Here is a 27,836-nt window from a genome sequence, read left to right as displayed (position 1 = left end):
ATAGCTGCGCAGCCTGCATTCACTCCATAAGACGCACACACATTTCCCCTTACTTTTTAGGAGGGAAAAAGTGAGTCTTATAGAGCAAAAAATATGGTATATTGTCTGCCTCCTCCTCCGGATTTAGTTCAAAGCTCTCCTGATCACGTTCTCAAGGCTCTTAGCAAGCACATTATTGCCAACTGCTGTGAGGTGCAAGCCCATCTCTTGCCAGAACTCCTTCTTCAAGGAAGCGGAGACCACGATCCAAGCAGCCAAACCCTTCCTGACGACTTCTGGTATTTCCCCCGCTCTTCCTGGGACACAGCCTTTGACAGGAAGGAGCGATGGAAAGACCACCTGCATCCCAGGGCCCTTCAGTTACCTGCCCAGAGCCCCATGGTCCCTTCCAACACCTTGAAGGCTGTGTCTGGCAGTATCGTTGGTGCCCACATGAATCAGGAGGACAGGGTTGTGGTCAGTGGGCTTTATAAGACTTGGCAACTTCTTTCTCACATTGTGAGAAAACAGCACACCTCCTGGGACATCCTGTTCCCTCTGCACATGGCTGCCTCTGTCCCCTATCCTCACCACAAATCTCTTCCAAATGGTCTTCTGAGGTTGGCAACTTGCTGGTCCAGAATCGGCATCCAAGGTTTGGCATAGAAACGATTTTGCAGCTCTGCTAACACAGCTTGGTTCCTGACAGTCCTGTTTCTGTATATCACACTCCTCCAGAGGTTCGTCTCCTGCAATGAGTGAAGAACTTCCTTTTATCTGTCTCAAATCTTCCAACATTCACCTTCATTGGATGCCCAGGAGTTCTGGTGTTGCAAGAGATTATTGCGGCCAGGCTATCCGTCCCTGTCCAGGAGCAGCCGGAGGTGGCTAGACCCCCCCCCCCAAAGAAGACAGCAAACCCAGTTTATTGGGACAGGCATCATGGATATGGTCCTTTTCAATTAATTTTTTTATTTATATAAATGGAAGCTGGTGGTCTCTGGGGAATTAAACACTGTGTGCTCTCCACCTGCACTTAGCGGTGGCATCTTAGCTTCACACAGTGCAATAACAGAATTGTAGAGTTGGAAGAGACCCAAAGGGTCATCTAGTCCAACCCCCTGCGATGCAAGGATCCTGGTGCCATTTCTCACCCTTTTCTCTCTCTCTGTCCAGACTGAAAAGGAGCGTGCTCAGCTGAAGGAGACCTGCGACCGTCAGGCGGACCAGCTCAGCCGAACCAGCCTCAAGCTCCAGGAGAAGACGTCGGAGAACGAGGCCGAGTTCAAGAACCTGAAGGAGACCATCTTTGAGCTGGAAGACCAGGTGGAGCAACACCGGGCGCTCAAACTGCACGACAACCAGATCATCAGCGACTTGGAGAGTAGGTGGAAGCAAGGAGGGGGGAAGGGTTTAGGACAGTATGTAGAGAGAAATTGCAAGCAGGTTATGGAGTTGGCAGGGATTGCTTGAGATTCCCGCTCTCCAATAAAGAAATAATTTTCAATTTAGTGCAGCCTATTTGGGAAGGAAGCAGGGGGGAGACACAGCATGCCTTTCTCTCTCTGCAACAACAAGTGAAGGATGTCATCAGGCTGCTGTCGCAAGCGACAAATATCTGATAAGATGAATGGGGGGGGGGCAGAAGCCTTTTGCAGGGGCAGAAACAGGGTCCAAAAAGAGCCGGTGGTGGTGTAGTGGTCAGAATATCAGACTAGGGCAACCAGGGTTCAAATCCCCTCTTGGACATTAAGCTCAGTGGGTGTGACCCTGGGCTAGTCACTGTGGCTTTCAGCCCAGCCTACCTCACAGGGTTGTTGTGGGGGGTTATACAAGGAAGGGGAGAACAACACACACACTGTCTTGAGCTCGTTGGAGAAAATTGGTGGGATATAAAGGCAATAAAATAATAAGATGATAGCTGAATTGGGGCCAGCCTGCATGTGAGATCGCCACCTGCTGGCGAAGCTGTTTTGCAAGCCGAGACAGAAGCAAATTAGCTAGGTTAGGGCTACGATCACTTAATTGGGGAGGAAGCCCCACTGTATACAGTAAGACTCAACTTTTGAGTAAATGTAGGGTTGTGCTGCCAAAGGTGTCCTGGGCATCAGCAAGTTTTTAGTGTTTGGACTCTGAAGAAGGGTATTTTATTCCATGCTGTGCATTCTTTTAAAACTGCAAGCCGTTTTGGGGGTAGAAATCTGTACCAGTCTCTGTTGATTATATTGCGTTAAATGGGCCCGGAGGTCTGGCTTGAGATAAGGACACTTCCCTGTGTTACCTTGGCAGTGTCTTCGGTGCCCCCACCCTCCCTGTCCTATCTCAGTAGACTCTTCCTACTTTCCCTGTTCCCAGGTAATCTACTGAAAATGGAAGTCCAGAAGACGGATTTGGAAAGGCAGCTGAAGACCCTGAACAAGCAGATGAAGGTGAGAAGGGAGCTCACTGGCAGGACATCTGCCTTGCGTGCAGAAGGTTCCGAGTTCAGTCCTTGACAGCATCCCCAGGTGGGGCTGGGAAGGACCCCTCACTGAGAACCACGAGGACTGGAATCCCGACAGGTGTCCACCCGACCTCTGCTTAAAAGCCTCCAGCTTTAGAACACACTCAGGCGTCACCAATATGGCTGTCGCATTTCCGAAACTTAGCACCTGCTAAAAACACTTCTGTTTCAACACGCCTGTCCAAATGAAGGGAGTGTAATTTTAATCTGTTTTAGCGTTTTAACTTTTGTATGTTTTAAAGTCAGGCGGTGAATTTGTCTCGATTTTAATGCTTTATCATTTTTAAACCCCTCTGAGGCTTTTTTAAAAAAACAATCAAGCGGTGTTTGAATGTCATTAAATGAATAAGTAAGAGGAGGGTCTCTGCCCGAAGGAGCTTACAATCTAAGAAGAGGCTCCAAACTGGGGGGGGGGTGTCCTTCTGCAGCCTCCCTCCCACGCAAAGTGAGAGTGACTGCCTTATTGTGCCGGTGTCTGCGAGAACTGATGCTAACCGCCCTCCGACCTCCCTGCGGTGATGGCTGCTTTTGTCGGGCGAGTCTCAAACTCTTGCTTCTTCTCCTCTCCCCTCCCTCCTTCCCTTCAACTCCAGGAGGACACGGCTGAGTGGCGCCGCTTCCAAGCCGACCTACAGACGGCGGTGGTCGTGGCCAATGACATCAAGTGCGAGGCCCAGCAGGAGCTTCGGACGGTGAAGCGCCGCCTGCTGGAGGAGGAGGAGAAGAGCGCCCGGCTGCAGAAGGAGCTGGATGAGGCCCAGGGTGGGAGCACAAGGTGCGTGGGGCACGGGGCCAGTGACTTTTTGTAGGGGTCGCAGGCACCCAGGGAAGTTTGCACTCCCTTTGCTGTCCATGCCTTCGCATTCTTTCTCTGTGTGTCCCCTTTTCCAAGCAGGTTCCGTTGCACTTCCTATTTTATTTCTGTATGCAAAGAGCCTGTCTTCCATGTATCGCATGTCATCCGGGGCCCTTTGAGAATCGCCTTTCCCTTTGGCCAACAATGTTCTGAATTTACTTCAGTGAACCGCACTAGTTGGGGGATGTTCAGGGCAGCTTTTCCTCATACAGAACGAAGGTAGATTTCCCAGGCCTGTAAACTACATGGGCTTAGAGAGAGGCATCTCCTTCGCCTTTGCTTTGCCCATGCATAGAAATGAAGGGATGCGGGTGGTGCTGAGGTCTAAACCACGGAGCCTCTTGGTCTTGCTGATCGGAAGGTCGGCGGTTCGAATCCCTGCGGCGGAGTGAGCTCCCGTTGCTCTGTCCCAGCTCCTGCCAACCTAGCAGTTCAAAAGCATGCCATTGCAAGTAGATAAATAGGTACCGCTGTGGCGGGAAGGTAAATGGAGTTTCTGTGTGCTCTGGTTTCCATCACGGTGTCCCGTTGTGCCAGAAGCTGTTTAGTCCTGCTGGCCACATGACACGGAAAGCTGTCTGCGGACAAACGCCGGCTCCCTCGACCTGAAAGCGAGATGAGTGCCACAACCCCATAGTCGCCTTTGACTGGATTTAACCGTCTAGGGGTACTTTACCTTTTTAGAAATTAAGTCTTGTTCTGATAGGGAAAAGCACATCTGCCAGGGCTGGATGCTTGCTTCGGCAGCAAGAACAGGGTGCCCGCTCTCTATCAAACTGGCCCAGTGCTGAGTTTTTCCTGCACAAACACTCTGAGTAAGCAGATTCTCCTAACAATACCCTTCCACACTCCCTTTTTCCTTCTCTTCACATCCTTCTGCCTCCCACGTGGCTAAGAGGAGGAATGTAGAAATTTCTGCTTTTAATAAACCGCACTTCCCCGTGTCGTCCCAACCAAGAACTGTTGGTGAACTATACAGGCAACTCCCCATTTACATGCAGCTCCCGGGAGCCTGGCAGTGGGACCCCGAAATGAGGAGCACCCTGGAGAGTTCTGGCTCGCGAGGAGACCCTCCTCAGAGCCTGAAGAGGACTTTATTGAGGCTGCTCAGCCTTCCTGCCCAGCAGCCGACAGGCAGGGTGGTGCATTGACCCACTTCCTCGCACTTGAGCAGTCTCAGCAAAGCCCCACTGCCCCTCCGGCTCACAAGGAGACCCTCCCTGGATCCCCAAAGAGGACATTCTCTTTGGGCTCTCGCGAGCCAGAGGCTTGTTGAGGCTGCTCAGCTGATACGCAAATTACTGTCCCATCAACTTGTTTCGTCTTGTTCCTTCTCATACGCCTCACACTAAACCATGGTTTGACTGGCTCCACAGTCCAGAGGGTCTCACCCTGCTCATGATCCGGTCCCACTTGTTCCTCCCGTCCTGCATGCACAAGCAAAATGCCCGTCGTCATGGCGACTGGGATGCGTGCAAAAGTGAGCACGGGTTTCCAGTATAAAAAACACCCTGAGGACGAACTTTCCTGCAGGAACTTTAAGGTTGTTCATTTGGTTAATTTGAAGAGTGAAGAGCAGCCGGGGGTCAGCTGAGGACTCTCTTCCTTTGCTGGCATGAAGGGGAACTTGTTCCTAAGGGAACCCATTGGGGGGTAGGTCTCTGGTGAAGGTTTATCTTCAGTTGATATGAAGGGCAGGTTTATCTTCAGTTCTCAGTGGCGCTTCCAACTGCGATTTCTTGCTCACACCAGCATGTGGCAGAATGCTGGCAATTGACGTTTTTTAGAGTGTGTGCGGAAGAGAGAGACTTACCTCTTTTCTACCTTGGGAGTCAGCTACACTTCATTCAAACGTGTTACTGAGGTGGGGGGTGCGTTGCAAGGGGACCCGACAGATCTGTGAAGGCGAAGGTGAGGTCTTTTCAGTGGTGGTTTGACCTGATTGGCTGCGTTGAACTTCCAGGATCAGAGGCAGTCTATCCTTGATTGCAGGTTTCTGAAGAGCATCCACAAATGAGGGCTGCGGCCTTCACTTGGTCTAGGCCAGGGTTTCTCAAACTTTGGTCCCCCGCCTGTTGTGGGACCACAACTCCCGTCATCCCTGACCACGGGTCCTGCTAGCTAGGGATGATGGGAGTTGTAGTCCAACCACAGCCGATGACCCAAGTTTGAGAAACCCTGGCCTGGGCCTTTGGCCTGATCCAGCAGGTCTTGGAGTCATAGAATTGCAGCGTTCGAAGGAACCCAAAGGGTCATCGAATTCAAACCTCTGCAATGCAGGGGTCACTGCGAAGCAGAAAACCACAGCTGCAAGCAATCTGTTGCACTTCCACACATGCACAGATATGCACACACAACGGAAATGCCATGTGTCTGTCCCCTGGATGTGTAAAATATCAACCCTAGTTGGATGCACTCCTGTTCAGATCTGCTCCTTCAGTGTTTCCAGGTCAGGAGATGCAGACGGACTGTTTTTCCTGCTGGGTCCATGATATGGAAAACATGAGACAAGGAACTATCTCTAAAAAAACCCTCAAGCCTCACCTGGTTCTCGCAAAGGGCGTGTTTTCTGTTGAAGGAGTCTCGCTTTATCAACCTGCCTCTCTTGTCTGTTTCGCTTGGTGTTCTCCCTCTTTTCCACGCCTCTGTCCAGCTTCCTTGTCGTATCGCAAATTTGATTGCGCCGTGGAACTGCCAAGCAGCCAGCAGCGCCGAAACCACCCTGATTCTGCTGACATTTTTTAGTCCGTAACATTATTCATTACGCGTTGCAGTGGGTCTGGCCCACCCCACACACTTGTGGGGCAGATCAGCCTACTGCATCTCTGGGCGTGTGTTGGAGGGGGCAGTTATTTGTCCTCCGCAGACAGCGATACAGCGAGACCTCTTAAAGCCAAGGAAACTTCAGCTCTGCGGCCGGACTTGGCGGTGCAAATTTGCATAATTTATTTTGCACAATTCGCATAATTATGGAGTGAAGAAAGGTATCAAGTTTCTGAACCTTCTTTCCTCTGACCCGCTTTGCGTGCTTTCAAGAATATCTCTGCCCATCCATAAGGACTAGTAGCTTGCTTTTTCTTTTTGTAAAGGAAAGTTGAGGTCCTCAGTCTACACAGCCTGTCCTGGCCCCCCAAAACTAGTCTCCAACACCTCAAGGGCAGTGGAGGACGCTGTCTTGCCACCAGCGTCAGGGTAAAACTGAGCTGCCGCGCCTGTCGGCCTCTCTTTGGGGCTGCCATCATTGTGCCCTTCGCCCCAGGCAGCAAACCGCCTGCCCTTGCAGCTTGGAGTGCCTGTCCTTTGACTTCCTTCCAACTTCTTTCCCACAACACCACCAGCCCCCCTTTCTCTCCGCCACTTTCACTCTCAATTCCCTTTCGTTCCCGGAGAGGATACAGAGCGCAACCCCCCCAGAAGTCTCCAAAGCGCACCTGAAGTGAAGGTAAGAGGTTCTCTGGCAGTGCAAAGGGCAAAAACTCACCCCTCACGCCTGATTCCAGCCCTAACAACCCTCTTCCTTCCCACATTTGTTTTTGCTCTTTGCACATGCCCCGAAGGCTGCATTGTGCTTTAACAATTTTATTTCCATTTGTTTGCTTTCGTTGCTTTTTTAACCTCCCTTTCTCTCTTCTAGAGTCCAGCTTTGCGCTCTGTGTGTGTACTAAGCCCCCTCGTCCGCTGGTGTCTCCCCCTCACGTCCTGTTCCATGTGTGTCGCGGCTGTCCCATCTTGCAGAGGCTTGAGAAGGCTGCCGGGCTCTCGCTTTTAACGGTCACTCTCAAAAATGGGGGGGCAGGGAGGGGATCCCCCTTGTTTAACACCCCCCCCGTCTCCCTCTTGATCACGGTTTCAGAGGAGTCTGTCTGGAGCGGAGAAGAGGTTTGTTTTGCAGGCGTGATTGGGTTCAACAGCGGTGTGGGTTATGATTTACTATTATTAATTTATTTATCATGTCACTTTCACCCGAGGGCCCAGGGGTGCCTTAAAAGAAATTTAAAACAACTCGCAGCCATAAAAATAAGGTGACACTTCACGTGTCAATAGCCAGAGCAAAAGAGGCGTGTCTTCGGCATTCCCCAAAGGCTGTACAGTGAAGGGGCCAGGCAGCACCTCTGTGGGGAAGGAGTTCCCCAGCTTGGGGGCCATCCCAGAGAAGGCCTCGCTGAGGAACTACCATGAGTGCCTTTCCCTCTGTCTGTAGGGAAAGAAGCTGTCTATCAAGATATTTGGGGCCTGAGTCATTTAGGCCTTTAAACACCAACGGATAATGGTACAAAAAAACTCTGGGCAGAGTCAAAGGATCTTATTTTGGCAGGAGTCTTGACCATTGTTGGAGGCGATGAGAACCTTTCCAAGGAGGGCCGAGAAGCTGACGATAAAAAAATTGTTCGGAATTCAGGGAGGGAGGTTGTGTGTATTCTGTCTCAGCAATCCATACAACTACTCCTCCCTCATGTGAAAAATGGGTCTCAGGACTGCCTTGCAAAGATCAAAGTCCTTAGTCAACAGCAGCAAATCGTTGCTCCTATCTGCCTCTGATTTCCCATGAATGGTCTGAAAAGCGGCTGTGGGATGAAGACCCCCCCCTCCAGTTTGCAAGCACTTCCCAGCCTGGTCGCCTGGAGAATGATTCCCCTTGCCACAGGCGACTCCCAGTTCCCGTCAGGCAACAGGGTCAGGGACAATGGGAGCTGGACGCAGAATGCATGGGCCTTCTGGACATTGTTGGACTCCAGTTCCCATCATCCCTGACCATTGGGCATGCTGGCTGGGGCTGGTGGAAGGAGGGAGTCCACTGACATCTCATCCTGGATGGAGGCAACGCTGCGTGAGCTTGATACTCCAGTGGCCTGGCTCAGTATACATTTCAGGTGTGGGGGGTTTCAATTCATCCATTTTTTTGGACTCTGCCTCCTGTCAGCATCCCTTAAAGCCCACCTTTGGTCTCCCTTTCTCTTTCCACAGATCTCTGATCCCAGTCAATTAGCCGGGCCCAGGGGCTCAGGACCGCCACATGTAACAGCTCCTCCTTGAAAACGTGGGTGAAGAATACGGGGTTTTAAACCAGGAAAGAAACATCTGAGCACTTACAACAAAATGATTTTCCTGGCGTTTTCTCCAGACTGTCATTCTACGTGTTCTCTGTCTTTTTTCCCTCTCCGAAACCTAACTCTTTAAGGGGGAGATTTATTCTCCCTGAAGGCTATGTGAAAGCAATATGTGAGAAGCTAAAGTTTCGGGGTTGCTGCAGGCCCCCAGTTTTGCATTCTGATGCTTTGAGGTTTTTAAAATGACCCAGCTCCGGACACGGGAAAGAGCTGCTAATCTGCACACTTGAGGTTCTCCGCTGAGAACGACCTGCCGCCGCACGTACCTCTTTGTTCTGGGTTTGCCACGGCAACTGTCCACACGGAGCACGAAGCAAATGTCCGTCTGGTGGGACTGGATGCTTCCTCAATGTCCAACGACAGGGACCAGCCACTAGGTGGCAGTGCATGACTTGGAACCCAGAAACCCATTTGCTGTTCTGCAGCCTATGTTCTGTGTACCACTTGCTGCTGCTTTTCCTGAGATCTGAAGGCAGGAAAGAGGAAAGGGCAGAGGGCAGTGAGGGTCAAGCGAGGATGCCCTCGGTAGCTGCACTACAGAGCCATCTTCCTGCGCCCCCACTTCTCCCCCTTTTGCAAACTTGGAAGCTGCTTGAATTCTGACTTGCAGGGGGGAAGCTGTGGGTCTCTCCAACTTGAAGCCACCCTTTTGGATTACAAGAATGCTTTTAAAACGTTGGGCTTGCGTCGCTGGCGTTTCAGCCCGGGAAATGGCTCCTTTCCCCCAGACCAAAAGCACCTGGACCCCACGACCCTGCAGGGAGTCCTCTCTACAGAGCCGGCAAAAGGGTGGTCCCATCTATCCCTTGTGAAGGCAATCGGAAGTCCACGTTTTGTTTTATTTTATTCCTCAGAATCTTTACTCAGGGGAAGTCTGTGGCATGACCGACGCTCATCCTGAAATGTCCTGTCTCTGCGTTCTTGCAGAACAGTTGCTGAGAAATTTGCACAGGTAGACTTCGAGGGTTGGCCGCAGCCAGCCTCTGAGCCAAATCTGGATCGGAGCCATTTAGCCCTCCAGCCCCAGAGATGCAAGAAAGAGCATGGATGAACAGCGTCTTCTCTCGTTATTTCCCCCCAGGGGTCCTTGGCTTGTTTCCTCCCGCCGCCTTGTCATTGTAGCCCCTCTCACAAGTCCCTGGGAGGTAGAATGTTGTGAAATTCCCTTCCAGCCGGTTTCTTTTAAGAAGTGCCGTTTTACTTGAAGATTCGCTTCTTATTTCCTCTTCTCTTCCCTTCGCATTTTCCTTTTGTGCCGTGACCGTGCGCCTGCAGGCAGGGACTCATCTCTGACCTTGATTGTTTGTATGTAAGCCACTCAGCTTTTGGGCTGAGGAGCGGGTTGCAAACACTCCAGATCAGTAACAGCAAGAGGAGGGAAACTTCCAGCCTCGCACCTCTCGGGCCCTTGCGTAGTTTCGCAGAAGGCATTGGGGTGCAGAGGAACACTGGGATCCCAGCAGGTCTCTGCTGAGATTGTGCCACACATACGAACTTCAGACACTTCGCTCGATCAGAAGCACTGAGGTCACCTCTCATGGGTGGTGGGGAAACCCACAAGGGCACCCGCTGTGGGGCAGATCCCACCTGCAGACACTGGTATGCAGTTCGGGAATGCTCTGCGATCGGACCACTTGACTTCCATACTTGTAAACATGCTTGAACCGGTAATGACAACAATTTGCTGAGCCACGTGTATGTATGTCTGTGTGTAAGAAAGGGAGGGAGACTAATATTTCAACAAACGTGTACAAAACTGCAAATAAATCTGCGACTGGCAGCCAGGTGCCCTTCTCCGCCTCTTCTCTCTATACCTTTTGTCGGTTTAAAATACCTGCTGCACCTTCCTTAAACGTGGATGTGATCACAGCGGATCTCCCGTGTGTGTGTAGATTTCTACCTGGCGAGCGCATCCACACAGGTGATGCTGGCTAGCTCCGTGGTAAGGCTGTACCGCTGTTTACGTGAAGCCTCCAGCTCCTGAGGCAGTCTACCTCTGAAGACCATTGGCTGGGGAGCAATGGTGAGAGAGGCAGGCCTTGCCTCCAAGTCCCATGTCTGTGTTTTCCAGAAGGCACTGGGGGAAATGGGGTCCTGGAACAGACAGGCCTTTTGTCACATCTGTTGGGGAAAAGCTTCTGTTCTGTGTGAGCGCCTGCTCTTTTTTTGCAGTTTGCATACGGAATAGCCACCAGTGCGTTCATGCCCAGTAGCCCTTCGAACCCAGTAGAAGGGTTTTGGGGGGTCCAACCTGATGAGCTCCAGATATTTTGGTCCACAACTCCTACCTGCCCCAGGTCCAGACATGGCCACTTGGGCTGGGGGTGATGGGAGGTGTCGTCCGAAACAGGGCTGTGCCAGCTGGGGTTGGTGGGAAATGGAGTCCAAAACGTCTGGAAAAGCAAAGGCCGTCTCAGCAGATTGGTGTTTAGCTGCCCGCCTCCTCGGTAAATGCTTAAAAACAACTTTGTCCTCATATTATCATCACAGGGAGTCGGGCTGGATTATCCATTGGGTCCCTTCCAACGGTACAATTCTGTCATTCCCCACCTGAGCAAAGCCCGTGCCATTGTGGCCCCCAAGCCCCCTTTCTCCTCTGGTCGGGTGCACAGCCCCAAGGGGCAAATATAACAATAACAACAACAACAATAATAATAATAGTATTTTATTTATACCCTGCCCATCTGGCTGGGTTTCGCCAGCCACTCTGGGCGGCTTCCAACAGAATATTAAAATACAATAACCTATTAAACATTAAAAGCTTCCCTAAAAAGGGCTGCCTTCAGATGTCTTCTAAAAGTCTGGTAGTTGTTGTTCTCTTTGACATCTAGTGGGAGGGTGTTCCACAGGGCGGGTGCCCCCGAGAAGGCCCTCTGCCTGGTTCCCTGTAACTTGGCTTCTCACAGCCAGGGAACCGCCAGAAGGCTGGCTGGAACCCCCCCCCCCCCAGCCTCATTCCCCTGCTCCGCTGCCCTCCTGCAGAATCCAACCTCTGCTTGGCCTTTTGTGCCCTGTTAAAAAAACCCAGCCCAGCTGCTGCCCCTTGTACGCAGGAGCCGGAAGCACGCCACTCCAATCTGCTAAAAAGCGAAAATGAAAAAATCCTAGCGGATGTCCCTTGTTCCTAAACTTTGTTCTTTCCGCACCCTGTATTGGATCAGGCCAGGACTGGGGCAATCAGTCCCCAGGGGGCTTTTTGCCCCTCTCGCTGCTCTCCCTGTCGCTTTGGCACAAAATCCGGGCATTTGGCAAGGGGCAGGTCAGGTGCTGTTCACCCGCAGACAGTGCCTCCATTGAGCTGTGAGCAAGGCCCCCCCACCTCGGCCTGCCGTTCATTGCCCCCACTTCCCAGGGGCTCTTGTGCTGCAGAGACAAGGCTGGGATGCCAAAAGGGGGGGGGGAGAACCCCCTCCATGTACACCTCCCCACCCCACCCCAAAGTATTCAGTGCCTATTAATAGCCCAGCCAAAGCCACGCAGCTGTTTGGGAATGGACTGGGTGCCAGGGGGAGGGAGAGAGAGAGAAGGGATCTCACAAGGCTCGGAGGAGAAAAGAGAAGCCCATTCAGCACAGAATCTGATGGTCTTTCATCCGTCTCGTGTGCCTGTTGTCATCATATCCCCTTTCCTGCATCCACATAAATTGCATCGCAGGTGGCGAGTCACATTTAAAAACGTTATTAATGGGAAAGCAACTACTGCAGCCACGAGTCTCAAGAAATTGACCACTCCAAAGGACCTTAAGTTTGTTGGTTTTCAAGGGGTACCATAATAATTATATAATTATAGCCTGGGGAACCTTTGGCGCCCTGATGTTGCTGCGCTGTGACTCCCAGCAGCTCAGCAAGCATGGCCAATGTCAGTGATGGGAGTTCTAGTTCAGCAAGATCTGGAGGGCTAAAGGTTCCCCACACCTCGTGGTTTTTTTTGTTGTTGTTCCGTTTGAAGAACTGCATCACAAAATCCAGAGACGTGCGGCTTTCTAAGGACAGCGGCACATTTGTTTCCCACGTCGTTTCAGGATTGCGAGGGGGTTGGGCTAGATGACCTTTGGGGGGTCCCTCCCAACCGTACAACTCGATGATTCCAGGAGGCGGGAAGGAGCTTAAAATGCAGACGAAACGCAGGCAAAATCCCTGGGCCTGTGCTCTTTCACACCCACCCCACCAGGGTTTCTGCTCAGGAACTCCAGCAGATCGAAAGGATTCCTCCCTCTCACCTCCCTCTCATCTCTTCCTTCCAGGCCAACCATCGAGGTGATGGACACAGTCGAGGCGGATCCCGCCAGCCGCTGGCAGGGGGTCTCCGTCAGCCGTGCGTCGCCGACGCCCCCCGAGTCCCTGGCTACCGTCAAATCGTTGATCAAGTCGTTCGACTTGGGGTGCCCAGGTAAAAAACCCCAAAACGCCACGGAGCTGAGGGTCTCTTATTTCTCTGACAAATTGCGCCTCACCCAGCTCTCATTCGCATTCCCTGTATGGATTTGTTTGCAAATGCCTTTATACATACACCAGGGCTCTGTGCAGCACTATGCATGCAGCAAAACAGCATTTTAAAACAGTGGTTCACCACTGATGGTGATTCAAATGCAGGGAGACCCCTGTAGTTGCGCTAAAATCCTGCCCGTGGGCTTCCCATAATGGGCATCTAGTTGGCCACTGGGAAAACAGGGTGCTGGGCTAGAGGGGCCCCCTTGGCCTGATCCAGCAGCCCGGCTGTTTCGATGCCATAGATGGAACCCAGGACCTCCATGCCAACAGATACTCTGCTGCTGAGCTGCAATCCTTCCTATATATGCCGAGTCAAACCTTACGTTTTAGACTGAAAACAAGGAGTGCTGCTGGATCAGACCAGCTTCCCTGCTTCCAACAGGGGACAGCCAGTTGCTTCTGGGAATCCTGCAGTCAGGCATTACAGGGCTTTTGGGGTGGATTTAAAAGGGGTTGGGCAAATCCATGCCTAAGGATAAGGCTGTCAATAGCTACTAGCCACTGAACGCCCCTGAATATGCCCCTGAATACCACTAATTGGGAACCCCAAGCAGGCAGAGCACTGTTTGAACTCAGGTCCTGCTTACAGGCTGCCCATTGGGGCATCTAGTAGGCCTGTGTGAGGACAGGATGCTGACCCAGATAGGCCTTGTTCAGCCTGACCCAGCAGCCAGACTCTTCCTGCAGCCATTTATAACACACTTCCTTCCATTTGACCTCACTTACCATCAGTGATGGCAGCATGTAGCCCTAGGCCTAGCTGGCACCTAGTTGGCCACATTGAGGGCAGGATACTGGCCTAGATTGGCCCTCTTGGGCCTGGTTTATATCTGGCGTCCATTTATATCTTGCTGCCCTCACTCTTCATTTGGCTTCACTTGCCATCAGTGACGGCAGTGTGCAGCCAAATCCAGTTAGCCACCGTGAGAGCTGGATGCTGGCCCAGAAGGGACCTCCTTCGGCCTGATCCAGCAGCCAGGCTCTTCCCGCAGCCATTTATGTCACACTGCCCTCACTCTCCATTAGACCTCACTCGCCATCAGCGATGGCAGCATGTAGCCCTAGCTTTGGTTGGCCACAGTGAGGACAGGATGCCAGCCTAGATGGGCCCCATTAGGCCTGGTCCAGCAAGGCCGCCTCTTCTTAGGCCCATTTACATCACCACACTGCTCTCACTCTCCATTAGACCTCACTTGCCATCAGCGATGGCAGCAACCAACGCCAGCACCTCGTCAGCCACAGTGAGAACCGGGTGCTGGACTTGGCGGGTCCCCTTTTGGCTGATCCAGCAGCCAGTTCCTCTGCCCTTCCACAAAGACCAACCGGCTGCTTTCTCTTCCCTCGCAGGTGGTCCGGGGCAAAGCGTTCCTGTCCACAAGGTCTCCCGGAGCCCTCTCAGCGGCATTCCCACCAGGACAGCTCCGGCAGCTGCCGTCTCGCCCATCCAGGTACGGAAGGAGCAGCCCCCCTCCCTTCCCTTGTGGTCTTTGGGTGCTGGACGGACTTCAGGGAGCCTTTTATGGCAGGGGAAGAGAGAGATGGGGGGGGGGGAGGTTCAGCACGTCGCCACCAGGAAGGGGAAATGGATCTGTTTGTTTCTTTTCTGCAAAGGCACCAAATACCGGCAGATCAAAGCGAAGCCCTTGGTGGGCCCCAGTGAAAAGCCCCCCCCCCCCTTCTGACCGCCTCTCGGAATCCAGCAGCGGAGGTCACTTTTGGGGCCGTCTTCAAAATAATAATAACGATCCGGTTTTGATCTCCCCCCGCCCTGCTCCCAAGAGCCCTAATAAACAATAAATGCTCAGGGCGTGGGCAGTGATGGGGAGGGCAGGGGCCAAAACCTTGGGGCACGTGCAGAGAGATATGCAGAAGTCGGGAAGAGAGAGCCAGGCCAGGCCAAAGTCCCCTCTGTTCAAAGGGACCCTCAGAGTCATCTAGCCCAACCCCCTGAAATGCAGTGGGGAGGTGGATTCAGTTTTCAACTCTAAATCTATTTCCAATCTGACCTTTTTCAAAAATCCTCCCACCCACAAGGTTTTTAAAAAAGTTTTAAACGTTTGCCTTCCTTTGCTGCTCCTTCGGGTTTGTTTCTTCAGTCGAGTTTTGTACAGACTCAGGCAGATAAATGCCGGGATGAACATCGCATGTGTTGGGGCAGGCAGTCCCTGTGTTGTGTCTCTTCCCCTAAAAAAATAAAGCGAGATCCCCGTCCTCCTCGTTCTGAGTTAAAGTTTAGCAGAGTTTCTTTAGGTTTAGCTGAGATGGAAGGGAGAGATTAATCAGACCCCAGGAAGCTGCCTTATACCATTGATCCATCCAGCTCAGTATTGCCTGCACTGACTGGCAGCAGCTTTCCAGGGTTTCAGACAGGGCGTCTCTTTCCCAGCCCTTGCCCAGAGTTGCCAGGGATCGAACCTGCAGCTCTGTTTCCATCTAACTCAAATGCTCCACTGCTGGGCTGCGGCCCTTTGCCCTACCTTTCCTGACACGCGATTAAGATTGGTGACCTCCTGCAGACACTCTGTGTTCTCCCTGCCCGCCGTGTGTTTCTGTTCTTTATTTACTAACTGCTCATCCTCAGGTGATCATGCAGAGGCACACCCTCCCCTCTCCCTTGCAGCCCTCTCCCTCTTCAGGGAATTGTCCGCCCATCCCTGAGCACCTGGGGTGATATAACAACTAGCTTAGGTGGTGTTTTCCAGAGTCACCCAGCAGGGATGCATCTGGAGGAACTGGTAATTTATGAAACAATGGAAGCAGGAGGGGAGACTCCCTTCCACCCCACCCAAGACAGGTGCTCCATTCGAGCGGGTTCCACCGCCCAGTTTTGGGGCTGCGTTTTTTTGCAGAGGCAGCCTCAGGAAGCTGCAAGGGACCAGCTCCTCTCCCTTTTTGTCCGCCAGGATGCTGGCTGATGCCCAGAGTGAGGATAAACCCAAAAGGAGCTCTTCTACAGTTTGGAGGGGCTTCGGACCACGCAAGCCACTGTGGTGCAGTGCTCAGAGTGCCAGACGCAGGAGACGAGGGTTCAAATCCCCACTCGGCTGCGGAACTTTCACTGGTGGTGATCTTGGAACACTGCCTGCCTCCCAGCCTCACCTGCCTTGCAGGGTTGTTGTGGGGGTTAATAGAGGAGTTGTTGTTGTTGTTGTTGAGTCATTTAGTCGTGTCCGACTCTTCGTGATCCCCTGGACCAGAGCACGCCAGGCCCTCCTGTCTTCCACTGCCTCCCGCAGTTTGGTCAAACTCATGCTGGTAGCTTCAAGAACACTGTCCCTCCATCTCGTCCTCTGCCGTCCCCTTTTCCTTGTGCCCCCCATCTTTCCCAACATCAGGGTCTTTTCCAGGGAGTAATAGAGGAGAGGGAGACCCATGTATGCCACCTTGAGTTCCCTGGAGGAAAAGGTGGGACATCAAGGTGGGATCTACGGGTATAGGGTGCTTTACAAATTTAATAACTAATAAAATAATAAATCATAGAATCATAGAGTTCGAAGGGACCCTGAGGATCATCCAGTCCAATCCTTGGCGATGCGGGAAATATGCAACCGTTTCATATGCAGATTGAACCTGCAACCTTGGTGTTACCAGCACCACACTCTAACCAACTGAGCTATCCAGGCACAGTTAATAATAATAACAATTGGGGTCTATCAAGGCGCACACTGGACTGGCTATCATCCAGTTTTCAAACAAGACAGGAAACTTGAATCCTGAGGGAATCCAAATTCTCTGCCTAGGGGGAAAAAAGAAAAATGACTCGTGTGATGTGCAGGAGTTGTTTTCAAAAGGCCTTGTGAAGTTTTTGGTTCTGTTTTTTTTTTTACATTTTTGTGCAGCCAGACAAGATCAGTGGCCGGACGACTGGTTTAGACCAGTCTATCTAGTCCAGCATCCTGCTCTCTCTCACCTTGGCCAACCGGGTGCCCTTCATGGGAAACCAGCAAGCAGGACCTGAGTTCAAGAGCCCTCTCTCCCCTCCTGCAGTTTCCAGCAATTGGTATTCAGAAGCATGGCTGCCTCGAACCGCGGAGGCAGAGAGTAGCCATCATGACTGATGGCCACTGATGGCGCTTCTCCTCCATCAATCTGTGTGAAGAAGTCTTTTAGAAGACAGCTGAAGGCAGCCCTGTTTAGGGAAGCTTTTAATGTTTGGTTCATTACAGTATTTTAATATTTTGTTGGAAGCTGCCCAGAGTGGTGGGAAACAAACAAACAACAACAACAACTATTATTATTATTATTATTATTATTATTATTATTATTATTATTATTATTATTATTATTATCATCATCTGTCCTGAACCTCCCAACATCTAGCTTCAATGGGTGTCCAGTGATGTTTTCGTGTTAGGACAGAGAGAAAAGCTTTCCTCTCTCCACTTTCTCTGTGCTGGGCATAATTTTGCCAACTTCTCTCACGTCCCCTCTTACTTGCCTCTTCTCTACACTAAAAAGCCCCAAATGCTCCAACCTTTCCCCAGAGGGGAGGCTCTCCATCACCACCAATCACCCCTCTGTGCCTGGCCTGTGTTTCCATGAAACAAGCCCCCTCCCCCCCACATCCCTGGGGGCATATTCTCCCCCACCTCCCGATTCAGAGCAGAATCTGCCTGGGGAAAAATTGGCTGAATGTGTCTTGTCAGCAACCAGATGGGAGCTTCCTTCTCCTGGGGGTACATACCTTCTGTCTTTGCAGATGTGTGGTTTAACCAGCTATGTAACCGGCTAAATTCTGTGGTCGTTTCTCTCTCTGTTTTGGTTGCAGAGACACTCCACCTTCAGCAACCCAAAGCCCTCTGGGAAAGCATTTTCCAAGCACGCTGATCTTCCAGAGCTTCCCTTGGCAGGTGAGTTGTAAGAATAGCAAGCAAGGCCTTCTGGATGCAACACTCCCACCTTCTAAAATCAGGGGCTGCCACAGGCCAGTTCCCCACCAACCTACCTTCAACCAGCCCCAATTGCCCTGCCTTTCTACTCACAACCAGCTCAGGGGGTGGCTTCCTTCTCTATCTCAGCGTTTCTCCTTGCAGAACCCATCACGGCTTAGGACCCTCGTACCTACGGGACCGCCTCTCCCGGTCTGCCCCACGGAGGACCTTAAGGTCCATAAATAGCAACACCCTAGAGGTCCCAGGCCCTAAGGAAGTCAGATTAGCCTCAACCAGAGCCAGGGCCTTTTCAACACTGGCTCCAGCTCTGTCTCATGAGACAAGGGCCCTGCAGGATCTGATTTCTTTCCGCAGGGCCTGCAAGACAGAGTTGTTCCGCCTGGCCTTTGGCTTGGAATCAACTTGATCCCCTCCCCCTCTTTCATTTTCCCTTTTCCTTCTGTGATGAACTCGTACTTGGAGACTTCCCTGGCTTTTTCCTGGCCCACGTAGGACCAGTCTGGATAGTTAGCCTTGGTGAAGACTTGACGTTTTCATCGTTGAGTTTCTGCTAAAATGAGGCTGCATTTTAATGTTGTATTTTAATCTTGTTTTTTAAGTTGTATTTCAATGAATTGTTTTCTATTTGGTATTAGCCGCCCTGAGCCTGGTCTTGGCTGGGGAGGGCGGGGTATAAATAAATTTTATTATTATTTAGGAGGATGCTGGGTGCAAAATGAGAGCCAATTGCCTCCACCTGCCATTGGTTCTAGCGCCACCTACTGTTCAGCTCCCTGCTTTCCACCCTGCCAGCCCCAGCGAGCACCAGCCAGAGCAGAGGGGCCGACGTTCTTAGTTGTGACTGCGTGTGTGTCCCCCACCACCACCTCTTGCCACTGAGGTGGGCGGCTGGTTTTGAGCCTGACATGATCAGGGCGCTCTTTCTTGGCGCTTTCCCTCCCTCGGTGCCCGTCGGGCAATGCTGTGGCTCGGAAGGATGAGTCACAGCCAGCCAACCTCCCAGGCCGCGTGTGTGTGGGGGGGTCCGCTTCCCCACCCCCAGTGCCTCCTGGCTCCTTTTGAGAGAACAGCAATCGCCCGTGGGGTTCTTCAGCGATCTGACAGCAGCCCAAGCTCCCCTTGTCCAAAGACATTTGAATCCCATGCGTTGTGTGGGTGTCATCTGCTGAAAAGAGCATCAGCCTCAAAAGAAACTGACGGCGCAAAAGCCGGCCGGCCGCGCACTCTTTGGTAACACTGGGATTTAGGGGGACAGTCAACGAGGCCGAATGTTGGAAGACTCAGGGCAGATAAAAGAAAAGGCATTTTATTCATTTATTCAGAGTTGTAGGTCAACAAATGACATATCTTAAAACCGAATAGAGTCGCAGGCCAAAATGCATACATATGTATGGGCGGAACAAGCTTGCAAGTAATTCGCAATTAAGAGTTGCGTATCTCTTTCTGCAGTGTGGAAAGAGAACCTTGCAACCCTGTAGCTGAAGCGTTTCTTATCAAGTCCCACCGAGCGCCATAGGGACGTTCTGCTGATTTTATGAGCAATCTTTTCTGAGTGCAAATGAGTTGCGCTCCCGGTTACCTACGTCAGGGCTGATGGGATGTGGAGGCCGAGAAGCGCTACAGAGGACCACAGGATCCCCACCTTCCTGCGTTGTGAATCTCCTCTTCTTTTCTAACTAGGAGACTGCAGCCGTCAGTATGAGTGATCGATCCACTCCTACAGGCAGCAGCAAGATTCTCCATTTTTGAGTGAACATGCGGGGGATTACAGGCAATCCTTTCCCCCCACAGGGGTTATGTTTCGGACCCCATGCATATCGGCAGGATCCTTGTAAACTGTTCTGCCCCGCCCTGCCCCCATTCTGCCCTTTTAGTGACATTTTAGGGTCACTTTGGGGTCCGGCGCTGTGTGTGTATGCGTAATCACATGCAGATTATTCGTTGCCTGTCTTCAACTTCAGGGCAGGACTGGCAGACTTCTGGTTTGCAGGAACTCCTATTTTACTTAGACACTCCCCCAGTGGCTACAGTATGTTCTACCTTCACTCTTGAAGGCATTAATGCCTCTAAATCCCCATTGTTGGGAGTCACCAGAGTGCGGAGAGTGCTGTTGCGCTCAGGCCCTGCTTGTGGGGCCTGTTCCTTGCGGGTGTCTGGTTTCTCCCACTCGAGGCAGCTATGCCCACCAACCTGGGGGGCTTTAAGAGAGGTTTAGAATCAGAGAATCGCAAATTCACAGAGGAGGATGAAGCTGTGGCTGGCTGCTGGCTGCGATGGTGATGTGCTACCTCCCTTCTCGGAGGCAGTATACTGGGGAATCGCAAGTGGGGAGGGAGTTGCTGCTGCACTCAGGCTCAGCTTCCCGGGATTCGCGCTGTGGCAACTGGTTGGCCATCGTGGACTAGACGGGCCTCCTTTGCCCGCTGCTCTTGTGACGTCGTTCTTACGCTCGTGGTTCTTACACTGACTTACACAACCGGCCCACCTATGTCAGTATTGTCCACTTCCCCTCTGCCCCTTGTCCAACAGCACTGGCAGCAACCAATCCCTCCAGCGGGTCTCCACACGCCCAGGTTTCCTTGGGACGGCATTGGTTGCTTTTTTAGAGAAGCAACTTTTTAAAATGAGGAACCAAAGAACCTGCTCTACGTGCAGGGGAGACTTTTTTTCTCAGAGCTGCTGCGAGGGTCATTAAAAAGGGTGCCGTTTCCTGGATCTTCCTGCAGTTGCAGAACAGCCATTACCTTAATTGAGCAGATAGTCAGACACAGCAGAAGAGGAGCAGAGGGAGACCGCAGGCGTCTCCTTGCTGCAGCCGTGGAGTAAATGGCCGGGGAGGATCTGAGCCAGGGATCTCTCGGTGGGGTGGGCAGAGGTGGGGGGACTCCTGTTTCCTGGAACAGCCATAAGACAGCAGGATGTGTGACGTCCTTTTGTTAAGTCCGCTAATGCTCCTCAGTCGTTGCTTCCTGTATTGCAAACTCAAGCCCCCCCCCCCCCCCGGGCCTGAACGTTGCGTGGTCTTCACTTCCCTCCTGCAGCCCTTGCTGCAAGGCCAGCCACCGCCAACCTGCCGCCCGCCAGGCGTTCTGCGCTGCAACTTCCATCAGACCCCAGCCAGCACGGCAAAAAGTGTGCGAGAGAGAGAGAGAGAGCTTACGGCTGAGCTTTGCAGCAGCAGAAGAAAACATTTCTCTGCGTTTACTTCTTTGCTGTAGAAAAGGGGTTGTCTCTGAGCAGGAAAAGGCAAGCTTGGGTTCACACATGGAGAGTATGTGCTCTGTGCGCCAAAGCCCTGAGTGGTGGGGGCTTATTGGAGGGAGACCCTCCTCTTTGTGTGTGTGGAGGGCAGAGATATGTTCTTGAAATCAGCTCATACAACAGGGGTAGGCAACCCAAGGCCCGGGGGCCAGATGTGGCCCAATCGCCACCTCAATCCGGCCCACGGACAGTCCAGGAATCAGTGTGTTTTTACACGAGTAGAATGTGTGCTTTTATTTAAGATGCACCTCTGGGTTATTTGTGGGACCTGCCTGGTGTTTTTACATCAGTAGAACGTGTGCTTTGATTTAAAATGCATCTCTGGGGCATAGGAATTCGTTCATATTTTCCCCCCAAAATATAGTCCGGCCCCCCACAAGGTCTGAGGGATGGTGGACCGGCCCCCTGCTGAAAAAGATTGCTGACCCTTGTCACAGAATCACGGAATTGTAGTGGGAAGTGACCCCCAAGTCCCTGCAGGGCAGGAATCACAAAGAACCCCCAGCAGGGGGCCCTCTGCTTAAACAAGGAAGGAGAGCCCTAGCGCCAGGCATACACCAGCAGACCCCACCCCACCCCAAAGTCTGTAAATGACGGTTCCTTGTCTCTCTCCTCTCACCACCAAGACTTGCTGAAAGGGAGAAGTGAGGACCTGAAGCCAGACCACTTTCTCCGCAAAAGCCCCTCGCTGGAGTCCCTGAGCAAACCGCCCTCCATGTCCTTCTCCGGCAGGATGCTCACCTCCACCCACAGCGGCCTGAAACCCCCCAGCAAGCTCAGGTAAGCGAAACGGAAGCTGAGCTGAAAGAGAGGAAGGAAGGGGGGGAATGGAGGCTGCCTTTGCCTGAGCCAGGCCATTAGGCCCTATATTACCTACACTGGCTGGCAGAGGCTCCCAGGGTTTCAGGCCGGGTTTCCCCCCAGCCTTGCCTAGAGAGGCTGCCAGGGACTGAACCGGGGACATCTGCCACTGAGCCACTGCCTCTCCTGGGTGCCCATCAGTGCTGTCTGTCGGTGCTGAGCGGCAGAGCTCCTGCCATGCATGCGGAATTGTAGAATTTTAGAGTTGGAAGGGGCCACGAGGGTCATCTAGCCCAACCCCTTGCAATGCAGGAATCTTTCACACCACATGGGGCTTGAACCCCTGAAATTAAGTGCCTCATGCTCTACCGATCAAGCTTGGCAGCCTCAACTCAGACATCACCGGTTGAACACCTAGTGGCACCTATTTGTTTATTTTTAAGACATAAAGCTATTAAAACGCCACCAAATCATAAAATGCAGAGCAGATGGCCCACACGGCCGATTTTAGCAGTGTAGGACTGAGCATGTTCAGTGGTGGGCATGGCCATTTTGGGGACGGGGAGGGCATGATGGACTCTCCCAAAGAGGGCACGGCTGGCTAAAATAGGAACTTGCCACATTTCCCCTCTCTGTGCATTTTCCTTATAGCAAATGCATAAATTGGCCACCAGTTCCCCAACATTGGTGCCATTTCTGTGGGGTTGTATGTGTGGTGTGTGTTTTGCAGTGGGGGGGGCACGTGGGGATCGCAGCCATCCCCGGCCCCTTTTCAGAGCGGAGCAGTCCAAGCGGAGTAACAGGGGAGGTTCGTTAACAAAACTTTTTCCTCTTCCTGGTTCCAGCGTGGAGAGGAAGGACCCTTTGGCCGCTTTGGCGAGGGAGTACGGCGGCTCCAAGAGGAACGCCCTGCTGAAATGGTGTCAGAAGAAAACAGAGGGGTACCCAGTAAGTAAATGGGCAGCTTGCTTGCGTGGGTGGCGGAGTTGTTTGCTTGTCACAAAGGGATCATTTTGCCCCAAAGCACCACTGTGGCAGCAGCCAAGCCCTTTCCTTCTGGGTGCTCACAATAGTACGTAAAAACAGGAGCCAGCATTTGAGCGGGGGGCATGGAGTATATTTCCATTTGCTCCTCAGACAATATGTGCACCCTCTTCTCCAGCAAACGCCGACTCCCTTGGCAACATGGGATGCTAAAACAAGTTTCCCATCCTTATGATTCTGAATTAAGAGCTGGTTTATGTAGGAAGCTGCCGTAGTCAGACCCTTGATCCAACCAGCTTGGTATTGTCGACACTGGCTGGCAGCGGCTCTCCAGGGCTTCCCGACTGTAGTTCTCTCCCAGACCTGCCCGGAAGTGTCAGGATTGAACCCGAGACTGTCTGCATGCAAAGCAGGTGCTCTGCCACTGAGCTATGGAAAAAAACCCACTCTCGAAGGCAGAGCTTTTAAGCACAGACCTTGCGCTTGGAAACAGCAAGGCAAAAGATAAATGTAGATTACACCCTGGCAGCAAGTGAGACACTGGGCCAACTAGCTCAGCAGTGCCCACACTGACTGGCAGCTCCAGGGCTTCCGGCAGGGAGTAATTCCTAGCCCTGTCTGCACATCTGCTGTTTGAACCTGGGACTTTCTGCATTCAAAGCAAGGGTTCCCAATCACTCCACTACAACAGTTTGGCTCCTTCCCCCAAGTTTACAGTGGGTCGCCAGCCTGCCTGTTTAAAGCAGCATTTTGAAATTAATGCATTTCAACACATTTTGCAGGCTGCGCAGTAGATTGCCCTGTCTCGGAGCAGGCGAGGCAGGACACTGCTGGCCTCGTTCGTTGCTGGGCTTACACCGAATTGAAGGTCTTAGAATCATAGCAGATCTGGAAGGGAATCCAGGGGTCATCTAGTCCAACCCCCTGCAGTGCAGGAATCTCAGCTGAAGAATCCCTGACAGATTCCTAGTGCTGGACCTGTTTCCTGCCCACACACCCTGACTTCATTGCACAGAGATCAGGCACCTATTTAAGGAGGCACGTGTTCCCATAACTCTGCAAGGAACTTAGATGAGACCTTGCCTCAAAGTAAGCGCCTATCCAAGCATCTGGTGGTTTTTGTTGCTTTTAGTGCGGGGGGGAGCAAGTTTGTTGCGCAAGACCTCCCGATCAGCAGCAACTGCGCAACACAAACTTGCCAGCGTGTGATTGAATCCTGCCCCCAAATACCGACAATCTGGAAAGCGCCCTTCGTCTCTCGCTTCAAAAAACAACCACCCACCTCTCCGGTCCAAAACACACACACACACACACACACACACACGTCCCCTTGGTTCAAAGGACAGCAGAATTCCTTTGGTTTATTTTTAATTTTGGCTCTCGGAGGGATCCCTGCGGTTCCTGCGGCAGCTGCCCAACCCTCTCTAACAAGGCGGCGGCATCTGTAATTGTTGGCCGAAACTTCAGCGAGGCATTTATTTTATAAACCTTTCTCTTCTTCCTGCCTCTGTTATCTTCAGAGCATCAAACAAACGCCACACGTTTGCCTTCTTCCCCTGGCAGCACAAAGCTCTCTGTGACATGATGGTGGTGGTTGTTGGGGGGGCACTGAGCCCACGAGGAGGGGCGTTGTGCTGGGCAACTTATGCATTCCCCCAAAGCGAGCTGACGGACTTGTTCATTTTAGGAACATAAAACCACGAGAAGAGCCTGCTGGATCAGGCCTGTGGCTGTCTAGCCAAGCACCCTGTTCTCACAGTGGCCTGATGCGTATTTAGCAGATTAATTGCGCTGCAGAAAGCGTGCTGGGGAGACCACACGTTCAGGAAACAATGAAGAAACACCAAAATATATTTTGCTTGGCTTTAATTACAAAAACTCCTCTTACATTAAATCTTTACGTAGGACCCATCCATTCACCAGAGTACTGAGAGAGGTACACGCTGCTCTTTCATAGCTGTCAACTTTTCCCTTTTCTTGCGAGGAATCCTATTTGCAATAAGGTAATTTCCCTTTAAAAAAGGGAAACATTGCCAGTTATGTGCTCTTTATATACTATACCCAATTGCTGACACAGCTTAATTAATGTGGGAGGGAGTTCCACAGTTTAACCATGGCGCTGCGTGAAGAAGGGCGATATTCTACCTCCACTGTCAGGAGGCAAATAATGCCACTGAGCATCAGCTGCTGAGAACTGCATGTGGGGAGAAAGCACTGCTGTGGGGCTCAGGTCCAGCCACTGTGGGAACAGGACCCTTTGGCCTCATCCAGCATCCAGGCCCTTTTTGCATTCTTATGTCTGGATGGCTTTATCTGGAATGCATCTTGTAAGGGTTTTTGAGAGAATTCACCGACTAACCAACTGGATAGCTCAGTTAGTTAGAGCCTGGTGCTGATGACGTCAAGGCTGCAGGTTCGATCCCCGTGTGGGACAGCGGCATTGCAGGGGTTGGACTAGATGATTCTTGGGGTCCCTTCCAACTCTTAGGATTCTGTGATGCATAAGCATGGCGTAGTATATTTCAGACTGCAATTCAGAGAAAAACGGAAACAGATCTGTCCAGCCCTGCTGTGACAACTCCACCATATCCAGATGCATACGTAAAACGTTGAAAGCAGCCTACGACACGGCGTCAGTTACAGCAAGGGATTTTCCGTTTTTGTTAGCAGAGCCTTTGGCTTCCACGTGAGCCCCGCTCCTGGTCTCTGGCATGGAGCCCAGGGCAACCCCACTGGGCAGGCCTGAGGCCTTTTCCTGTTGCCACGAGCTGCTCTTCTCGTCTCCTTCACCCTGTTGACATTACGGCCAGTGACGTGACGTCTTGATGCCTCTCGCGCTCCGGATTCCCCTCTATCCCAGAGACCCAAATAATTCATTTCGTGGAAGCAGTTCTGTGGGTGTTGATGGAGCCATGTTTCTCTCCCCCCCCCCCCCGCCAGACCCCAAGCTTAATCTCTCTTGCTGAGAAACTGACGCCTGCGAACAACAGGGAGGGGGCAGCCCCCAGGCTCCACGCTGCTGGTGGACTAATAACTCCTGTTCTTTGCTCTTGTCTCCTCGCTCTTAGTCTCATTAGCCTCCGTCCTCATTAATCACGTCATTAGCAGTCGGGTCATGATTTAAGTGCTCCGGCTGTTGTTGATCCGACAATTTGTCATGGGGCCAAAATCATCCAAATCCAGCTTCTTATCTTAGAAGGCAACAGCCCTAACCTAGGGATCAAGCAGTACTTGTCTCTCTTTCCCCCCTCAGGGTTGCTGGACACACGCGAGAAAGAGAGAGGGGGGGGGGGGCTCGGCCTTCAACAGAGCCAGTGTGGTGTAACTGGAGTGTTGGACTAGAACCTGGGAGATCAGGGTTCGAATCCCCACTCAGCCAGGAAGCTGACCTTGGGCCAGACCCTGCCTCTCTCGGGCCAGCCAACCTCACAGAATGGTTATGGGGATTAAATGAGGAATTTGTCTGACTCTCTTTTAAAGCCGTCCAAGTTGGTGGCCATCTCAGGAGTTTCATAGTTTAACTCAGCTGTGTGAAGCACTCCTTTCTTTTGTCTTGGCCCACAAATCCCTCAACAGAACAGCTCCAACCAGACACGTGGAGCAGGGAAGAATTGTAGAATTGCAGAATTGGAAGGGACCCCCCAAAAAAGGGTCATCCAGTCCAGCCCCCAGGAATCGTGGCTGAAGAATCCCTGACAAAAAGATGTAGCCTGAAGAGAAATGCATTTAATGACACCTTGAGGCTATGAACCAGCATTTTTTTTAAAAAAATGGTTTGAGGGTTTCTTTAGGCAACAACCTACTTCATTAGATGCTTGGTCTGAGTGAGTGAAAGCCGAACCGAGAAGAACATTTTCCTTTCTGTTTTGTAAACAGCAAAATAATGTAGAAATACCCTTTCCCTTGCCCACCTCCCCCTTTGGAGGTAGCAGCCCAGCTGTTGAGGGAATGGGGTTTTCTGGCGTTGAGCGAGGCTGAGGGACTCATCTCTGAATGAGGGGTTCCAGCCCTCAGTGGCTGGTGGTGAGGCCTTGCCGTCCGTGCCTCAGTGTCCGTCAGGGAAGGCGTGTGGTCCTTTGGGGAAGACTGAATACCGCTGACCTTTCGGCTGCCCCCGGACACTTCAGATAATCCCTGAAGTAAACAAGGGATGCGTCATTAATCGTTCAAGCAGAAGCCAGTTACCGTAACTTAAGGGACTGGCCAAGATTGCAACAGGCTCCTCTCCAACCTGAAAGAAAGTGGATCAAGTTCTTTTCCCTGAGACTAGGAATAATAATACCGGCCCCTTCCTAATGAAGCTGAGTGCTAGAAGATTCAGCCCTGTCAGCCCAACGGCAAAATGTGGATTTGAATCCACATCTCCTTGGCCCGCTTGTTCCAGGAACCTCTAACCACTCTGCAACACTGTTTCTACAGCAATTTAAGGTTGGAGGGTGGGAGGGAGGGAGGAGGAACTGCATTCCAGCCCCAGATAAGGGGGAAAGCCTTGAGTCTTCCCCACAAGGGGAAATCCTCTTGCGGTTTTATTCTCTAATCCGGGGGATTTTTGGAGGGCTGGGTGTCCGCAGAGAGGTGGTTTCGCAACAAGGCGCACACCTGATACAGCCAGGTGGAATTTTACCTCTCTTCAGTGGAAACTGCAAGCCGGATTCTGACACTTTGACACTCCCACAGTCCGTTCCGCACAATCTTTCCTGGGTCACTTGGGGGCCGGTTCTACAAAAATGAGACACTCCCAGTTTAGGATTCTTTGGTTTGAGGGGTGCAGTCAGGCAAACCTGCCCAGTTCCATTTCTCTCCTCTGCTCATTCTTCCAACCTTAACCATTCAGCACTCTGCCTTTCCACATCGGTCTGTGGAAATGCATCAGTGCTTGAGTGCCAATTTTGCAGTCTGTAGCAGCCATGCTTCTGAATGCCAGTTGCAGAAGCCACAGGAGCAGAGAGGGCTCTTGTGCCC

The 27,836-nt window shown here is 51.9% G+C and overlaps 2 protein-coding genes across 5 annotated transcripts in view; one reads left to right on the top strand and one right to left on the bottom strand.

Moving 5' to 3' along the window:
* Nucleotides 1–27,836, top strand: part of SPECC1 (sperm antigen with calponin homology and coiled-coil domains 1) — a 105,196-nt gene that overhangs the window by 60,368 nt on the left and 16,992 nt on the right. For all 4 annotated transcript variants that reach the window (XR_014558461.1, XM_083715027.1, XM_083715029.1 and 1 more), the window contains 8 exons: nt 1,156–1,363; nt 2,335–2,408; nt 3,076–3,257; nt 12,690–12,835; nt 14,284–14,384; nt 17,705–17,786; nt 21,716–21,869; nt 22,736–22,838. Coding sequence is in view for 3 of the 4 variants with exons in the window: in XM_083715027.1 (XP_083571153.1) it covers nt 1,156–1,363; nt 2,335–2,408; nt 3,076–3,257; nt 12,690–12,835; nt 14,284–14,384; nt 17,705–17,786; nt 21,716–21,869; nt 22,736–22,838 (1,050 nt within the window). In the remaining variant the exon portion in view is untranslated. The remainder of the gene's footprint in view (nt 1–1,155; nt 1,364–2,334; nt 2,409–3,075; nt 3,258–12,689; nt 12,836–14,283; nt 14,385–17,704; nt 17,787–21,715; nt 21,870–22,735; nt 22,839–27,836) is intronic.
* ZSWIM7 (zinc finger SWIM-type containing 7) overlaps nt 26,581–27,836 on the bottom strand; it is a 70,970-nt gene continuing 69,714 nt past the window's right edge. Inside the window, exon 12 of the mRNA XM_083715318.1 lies at nt 26,581–27,593. The gene's annotated coding sequence lies outside the window, so the exon portion shown is untranslated. The remainder of the gene's footprint in view (nt 27,594–27,836) is intronic.

Source organism: Podarcis gaigeae (assembly GCF_964106915.1).
Source record: "Podarcis gaigeae genome assembly, chromosome: 15".
NCBI lineage: Eukaryota > Metazoa > Chordata > Lepidosauria > Squamata > Lacertidae > Podarcis > Podarcis gaigeae.
Note: the sequence above shows the minus strand (reverse complement) of the source record. Positions and strands in the feature narration are given on the sequence as shown.